The sequence below is a fragment of the Abrus precatorius genome, unplaced genomic scaffold, assembly GCF_003935025.1.
Source record: "Abrus precatorius isolate BTA unplaced genomic scaffold, Abrus_2018 Scaffold9, whole genome shotgun sequence".
Taxonomy (NCBI): domain Eukaryota; kingdom Viridiplantae; phylum Streptophyta; class Magnoliopsida; order Fabales; family Fabaceae; genus Abrus; species Abrus precatorius.
In genome coordinates, this window is record NW_020874439.1 from 25,243,413 (window position 1) to 25,251,336 (window position 7,924).

Below are 7,924 nucleotides of genomic sequence, written 5' to 3' on the forward strand. Positions count from 1 at the left end.
ATATTTTTAATAGAAAAATTTATTTACTATTTTATATTATTTAATTAGGATAATATAATTTAATTATTATATAATTGATATGAGATTGACCTTTTAAAAAAATATTATTCATATATGACACACATAAAATATTTTTCACACAAATATTTTTGTTAATAAAATTATATTGATATTTAAATCATAAAGTGAATGATAAATAATAAATATATTGTAAATATTTTATAAATTTTACAATTATTTATTATTACTGTAAATTTATTATTTATTGATAATATTTAAATTTCATTTTAATATTTTAATTTAAAATAATATATTTTGATGCAATATATATATTACAAATACAACTATTATCGATTGAATCTAAATAATATTATTCTTACTATTCATTTACGTTCAAAGAAGTTTTTGAAAAGACATAAAATATAAAAATTATTGTTAATTTTTATTTGGTAATTTTTTCTTCAGATAAAATGTATAATTTTTTTATATACATATATATTTTTTTATTATAAAATTTTATTGTGGCTATTTATCTTTTACTCAAATTCTTTCTTTTAAAATTTATATACATTATAAATATTTAATTTATTAAAATAATTTTTCAAAAATGTGTATTTTTGACAAAATACTTTTGTATAGTATATGAGTTAAAAATACTAGTATTAATATATATATATATATATATATATATATATATTATTTTTCTTACAATTTCAAATTCAAAAATTAAAAAAATATTTTATGTATCTACTTTTCGTTGTTAGTATTTGAACTTCTCTATCTTAATTCTACTATCATTCTCAATGTCGGTCTCATTAAAACCTAACAATTATGAAACGTTATTCATTAGAGTTGGTTGTTAATGCTAGCATAAGAGGTCACCAAGTGATACCACACGAAGAGTAACCCATTGTGCATATCTATTTCGTTGTTACTCTAACGTTGCTGATCGATCGAATCTCACACAATATAAGGTTATCGTCGACAAATAACTTTTTTGTTTAGTTTCGCTTATTGATTCTAAGAATTTTTGTTTAGAAAATTATAATATTAAGATATATTTAGCACTTGTGATTTTTAAATATTTATTTATTTTATCTATATTTGTACCTTATTCGACAACTACATATTGAATTTTTGTATTATTATGTTACTTATGTGAAGTTATATAAACATATTTTTTTTATAAATATTTTTTTCTCAAAAAGCACAGGTAATGGGTACAAGATGGGACCCAGAGTGTACGGATATGAGGATTAATGTTCATACCCACGCGGGTATGAGGCTGGGTATATGTATTTTTTTAAAACGCAGGTATGAGAATGTGTACTATAGTACCTTACCCTTTTACATTAAGTAAATATTAATAAGTATTCTGAAAACAGTTATTCAAAAATTAAAATTAAAAATATTATTTTATGAATAAATTATTAATATATTTTCATTATTATTTTAATGCAATTTTTAATATAAATTATTATTATTATTTAATTAAGATTATAATAGTATTGGTTAATAAAACTCTATGTACATTAATTCATAACATTAAAAATATATTATACTATCATCAAATATTGAGGGCACTAAGAATAATCTTTTAAAAAAGTTACATGTATAGATAATATATATGATTAACATATTAATATATAATTATTTAATGATTAAATTTGTTAAATTTATATTTTATTAAATAAAAAATTTTAATATTTTTTTAAAAGTGGTCACTCGATACTCACTCACGTATACATTTGTGTATGTATGTTAAAAAAAAAACTCCCTATAATGAGCTACGTGGGTTCGTCGTTGACTACGATCTAGTTAATATTAAACTTAAGTAAGACTAGATTAATTTACTACATAAGTTAAATTATTTTTTTTTAAATTATTTTGTTTGAAAATTCCAAACTTTAGATTATTTTGAAAGGTAGATCGAATAAACTATTATGTCGTATTAGTAATTGTTATTATTATTATTATGGTATTGAATTTTACAATTCTTAGGCATTATTTTAAAACTATATATGTATTCATGTATCATAAGCCTTTAAAGTTATTATATACTTATTTTTCATGAAAAAATTTTTGCATATTTATTGACATATTTAAAGATTTATGTCCATTTACCTATGTTAAAACTTCGATCTATTAATATATTTAGTTGTATGTTTGTTAACTTATTTAATAAGATTTTTAATTAAGTTATGATCAGTTTTTAAAAAGATCAAGTTAATTTTATATTAGATTAGATAAATAGGCTAACTAGAGTCATGCTCTAGAATTGGAAAATTTGTTAGGCCTAATTAAATTAAAGTTTTACTTAATATAATTTTATATTTTCTTTAAAAATAAAATGTATACTATAATTTTTATATGGTAGAGTAAGTGTAAAATAAATTACCCTTTTTTTTAATGTTTTACGAGCTTGGTCAAAATTATGCTAAAAATGAATTATAAAATGCATTTGCTCTGATAGACTCAATACTCACTTAATGTTAGGTTAAATTTACCATTTTAGTAACCTGAATAACTTTAGCCTTTTTTTAACCTAACTCACGTGAATATCAAGCTTGAATTGGCAATTTTATTGACAGGATGTCATTTAATTCATTTAATTTTATTGTTTATTTTTTTATATATAAAGTATTTTTTTAATTGAGTACATTTTTTAAAAGTTATTATAATTAGATATCATTTTAAAAACTTAAAAATTAATTTCAATATTTTGTAAAAGTTAACTTTTTAAGCTATAAATTGAAAAGAATCTTTATAAAAGATTGAAACGAAAGGAATATATATATATATATATATATATATATATAGAGAGAGAGAGAGAGAGAGAGAGAGAGAGAAATCTACTTCTTACTATAATAGGATCAGTCCGTTGTGTAGCTCTGCAGAGACTTTTAGTAAAAGCCAGAAAACTTTCTGTGATTTAGAATAATAGGAAAATCTGTGACTTTTAGGCTCAGTCCGTTGTCAAGCTACAATTCGAACTCCTGAATTTGTGTTTTTGTTTAATAGTACTCTTTTCGCATCAACATATGTGATTTATAATAATTTCAGAAGAGTTTACATATTTTAATTAGTACTTTCATTTATAGAAAAATGATGTAACTATTTGAATGAATGGTTTTTGGATATAATTTTGTAAGTATTGTTCTATTATATTTAACAATAATATTAATATAAAAAGGTAAGTAAACAGAAAAAGACTTTTTTTATTTTAAAAATAATAAATAAATTATCGAATTACTATAAACAACTTCTGTTTAACAAAATTTCGTCACAATCTGCATAAAAAAAATGTATATATCCTTTTAATCAACCTTGATTTTTCACATCTCTAATGTTTACATCCACCTTCTATATATATAGAATTTTTTTTATATTTACACATCTCAAAAGTATATTTAAATTAAAAAATAAACCATTTGTAATCTCGTTTAATATTAAAGAAACATTTTCGATATTGTTTTTCTCATGTTAAGCCAGTTTTCTTCCGATGAGGGAATTAACAAATACCTAACACATGTACTTACGGAAGCAAGTTATGCGTAAAAGAAAATAGCCCTTGTCGGTTGTGCACATATACGTCTTTTCACACGTGACTATCTCGTGAATGATAAGAGCACACGCAAGCAATCTATCATTTGACTAAAACACAGACCCATTATTTTATTTATTTTCTCAAGTCTTCAAAGGTTTTGAAGTTCGAAATAGAATTTTCTTCCTTGTCATCAGCTACAATAACCCTACATCCACTGCCTATAAATTCTCTCACATTCACTCCCATTTTCCCATCGGTACTTGTTTGCTATTGTCTCTGCTAGCACCATCCACACAACCTTTGCTACTCAAAGTAGAGTGACATTAATTAACCTTTCAGGGCAAATATTGAACCATGGATTTGGGGAGTAAGAGCCAACAACTTCTATCCAAGATTGCAACCAGTGACAAACATGGGGAGGATTCTCCTTATTTTGATGGGTGGAAGGCTTATGAGAGAAACCCATTTCACCCTACAAAAAATCCTCATGGTGTTTTACAAATGGGTCTTGCGGAAAACCAGGTATATATTGTTGTACCTTTTATATGGTTTATTTGTGCTATAATGAACTTACTCATAAGGGTGTTCATTATTTATTTTTTAACAGCTTTGCTTTGATCTAATTGAGGAGTGGATACGGAATAATCCCATGGCTTCCATTTGCACTCCCGTAGGAGTGCATCAGTTCAGAGATATTGCTAACTTTCAGGACTATCATGGGTTGAAAGAGTTCCGAAGTGTAAGCAACGGAAAACTTCAATATATTCAGACATTGATCTCTCACGTGATAATTTTGTATTAATTTCTCTTTTAGCATTCATAAAATTTAATAAATTATGCATATTTAATGTGTTTAATTTAATTTATTTAGATAAATTAATGATTTAATGAGAATATTTTACAAAAATACACAAGTGTTTTGCATAAAGAAACTTTTCCAATCATAGTTTTAATATTTATGTAAAAAAGATATAAACATACACAAACTCACATATACCACTGGATCCATTATCTTCTTTAGTATAATGATTGAGCATGTTGTGTGATTAACAAGAAATTGTTTTATAATTTTCTTTCAGGCTATGGCAAATTTTATGTCAAAAGTGAGAGGTGGTAGGGTCAGATTTGATCCAGACCGTATATTGATGAGTGGAGGGGCCACAGGAGCAAACGAACTAATCATGTTCTGCTTGGCTGATCCTGGAGACGCTTTTATGGTTCCAACCCCATATTATCCAGCGTATGTGCCTTCTCTTTCATAATATTTGTGTTCATTCAATGTATGTCACTGTAACTCACCCATCAAATGTTAAAAGTGGAGATAAAAAGCACGCATATATAAAGTGTTATAATTATATGTTTCGTTTTGGTTAAAGGGGGGATGCAATGTCTTGATTGACATGCTATTTTAACTTTAACAACTTTCATTCAATATTTAAGATCCTAAACGATTGAATGTTGAAACAGATATCTTCTCCTTTTAGTTTACAGTGTTTAACACAAATAAAATAATAATATTTTATAAAAAGATAAAAAAGGACGAGTTTGCAACCAGAAACAAAAACCAATCCAGCATATGGAACCATTGTAGGTAGTTTGATATTAGCAAAATAAAGTAATAAAGTATATATGTATATCCAAGGTTTCGATTCTCGAATAATGTAGAATTAGGTGATTGACATATTTATCTTATCTAAAGATGCTAGGTTTGAAATTTAAGAGATAAAATTGACGTGGTACCAAAGGATTTTGGTTTCAGACACCAAATAGGATGAAGCTAATTAATTGCATTCATATTAGCAGCCAATGTAATGTATGTCAAACTAAAAGAAGAAATTAAAACTTTTGTCTTGTTAATTTTTGCAACTATGGATTCATGTTTTTTCTTCAGAGTAAAATATAAAGTTTTGATTCACATTCACCTTAATTTCCCCAACTATCTAGGTGAGGTGTGTTAACCCTATAATTTCCCGTTTCTGGTTAAAAAACTGTGATAAAAAAAATTAAAATAAAAAAAAATAAAAAAATCACCATACTCACTCAGTTAATTACGTCAAAACCTAGCTTTAAATAAAAATTACGTCTTATAGATCTAAAACAATAATCAATTTTAATTTTTACACCTCACTTTTATTCCCTGTAATATTCTATTTAGTCCCCTTTTTTTTTTAAAAAAAAAACTTATAATACTTTTCTTTTCTTCCTAATGTCTTTTTCGATCTAAAAATGTCTACATTCTAAGGGGTATTAAAACATTCAATTTTTAATAATAATTAAGCCTGCTACAGTGAGATTAGTCAACAAGTATGGGATAATAATACAGCGCGGTTAGTCAACAAGCGTGTAGTTTTGCTCATCTGTTTAAGTCTAAATTAGACCCTTCATACAAGCAAAGCATGCACTAACCAATTGACCTGTGGAAAATGAAATCATGAACAACTCACTGTATGGTCATCTTATATTCAAACAGGAACGTCACCAGAACCAAATAACTGCACACGCGCACAGCTGAATTTTTGGAAATTTTGTTCGGTCAGATATCTTTGCAATTATATTCCAAGCTTTGACAACAAAATTTCATGCCACTTTTTTATAATTTAAATGAAATTTTATATTTAGTTAAAGTTTTTTTCTTGTAAGCACATTTATTTTATTTTATTTTTACTGATTTCTACATTGATATTTTTAACTTTACAATTAAATAATTGGTTGTAAAATGTCCATTTTTCATAAAAAAAATTAACTATAAGTTAATTTTAACAAATGCTAATTAGAATTATGGAGATATTAGTTAAAGAATCAAAATAATTTTTTATTAAAAAAATCTTGTTAATGCATATTCTCTCATAATTTCCATTGCATCACGATATATTTTTTAATATTTTTTTTCTACTTTTGATTCATTAATCAGTTTCTTAAAGATAAAAGTTAGTAAAAACCAATAAACTTTATTCAAAATCCTTACAAATCCTTGCCTGGCTACCCGATTAATGAAATTGTCTTTGACGGAGGGGAATTTTGTTTGGAAAGGTGGTGAAACTCACTAATAAGACCATAGTCGCAGTTTTAATTTATACAAAAGCTTTAGTTAATTCTGAACTTTGATTATGCAGTCAAGATTATAATAGTACTCTATACTTTTTTTAATGTCTCTTTTATGTTGCTCTGTTGATAAAAAAGAAAAAAAAAAGTATACACATTGACTGGATCAAAGGAGAGACTTGATTACGTGGTTGGGCTCATTGACTTGATTAAGAAGTAACAAAATTAATTTACAAGTCTTATCAATGTTTGATCACGTGGGCATGTACAAATATAATATAAAGAATAACATATTTAATTATAGTTGAATGATAGCGATTGATATATTGCACATTTTACTACAGATTCGTCCGTGACTTGTGTTGGCGAACTGGGGTGCAAATAATCCCTGTCCACTGTGATAGCTCAAACAACTTCACGATAACGAGAGAAGCTCTTGAAGCAGCTTACAAGAAAGCCATAGAGGACAACATCAAGGTGAAGGGGTTGATCATAACAAATCCATCTAACCCTTTGGGCACCACCTTAGACAAAGACACATTGAAGAGCCTTGTGAACTTCATCAACGAGAAAAGCATTCATTTAGTTTGCGATGAAATATACGCAGCCACAGTGTTCAGTTCCCCAAGCTACGTAAGCGTAACTGAAGTGATACAAGACATGGCGCATTGCAACCGTGATCTTATTCATATAATATATAGTTTATCTAAGGACATGGGGTTCCCTGGTTTCAGAGTTGGGATAGTTTATTCATTCAATGACACGGTGGTGAATTGTGGAAGAAAAATGTCAAGTTTCGGATTAGTCTCTTCACAAACTCAACACATGTTGGCTTCAATGCTTTCAGATGAAAAATTTGTAACAAAGTTTCTCGCGGAGAGCAAAAGAAGGTTAGCAAAAAGGCATAACAAATTCGTGAAGGGACTTGAAGAGGTTAACATCACACGCTTCCCAAGCAATGCAGGACTTTTTTGTTGGATGAACTTGAAGAGTTTGTTGAAAGAACAAACGTTTGAAGCTGAATTGAAGCTATGGCGTGTGATTATACATGAAGTGAAGCTCAACGTGTCCCCAGGGTCTTCTTTCAGTTGCTCCGAGCCTGGTTGGTTTAGGGTTTGCTTTGCTAACATGGACGATGAAACGGTGGATATTGCACTCAATAGAATTCGAGCTTTCGTAGGGAAAGAAACAAAGAAACCTGTGGGAATCAAAGGTTGGCAACAGAACCTTAGGCTTAGCTTTAATTCAAGGAGGTTTGATGAGACCGTCATGTCACCTCATAGGATGTCTCCTCACTCACCTATTCCTACGTCACCTCTTGTTCGAGCCACTTGA

General features: G+C 27.4%; 1 protein-coding gene across 1 annotated transcript; it reads left to right on the top strand.

Moving 5' to 3' along the window:
- Window positions 1–3,901: 3,901 nt before the first annotated feature.
- Window positions 3,902–7,924, top strand: LOC113850216 (1-aminocyclopropane-1-carboxylate synthase-like). The gene is made up of 4 exons (XM_027480654.1): window positions 3,902–4,069; window positions 4,155–4,286; window positions 4,627–4,787; window positions 6,934–7,924. The coding sequence occupies exons 1-4, from the start codon at window positions 3,902–3,904 to the stop codon at window positions 7,922–7,924; spliced, it is 1,452 nt and encodes a 483-aa protein (XP_027336455.1).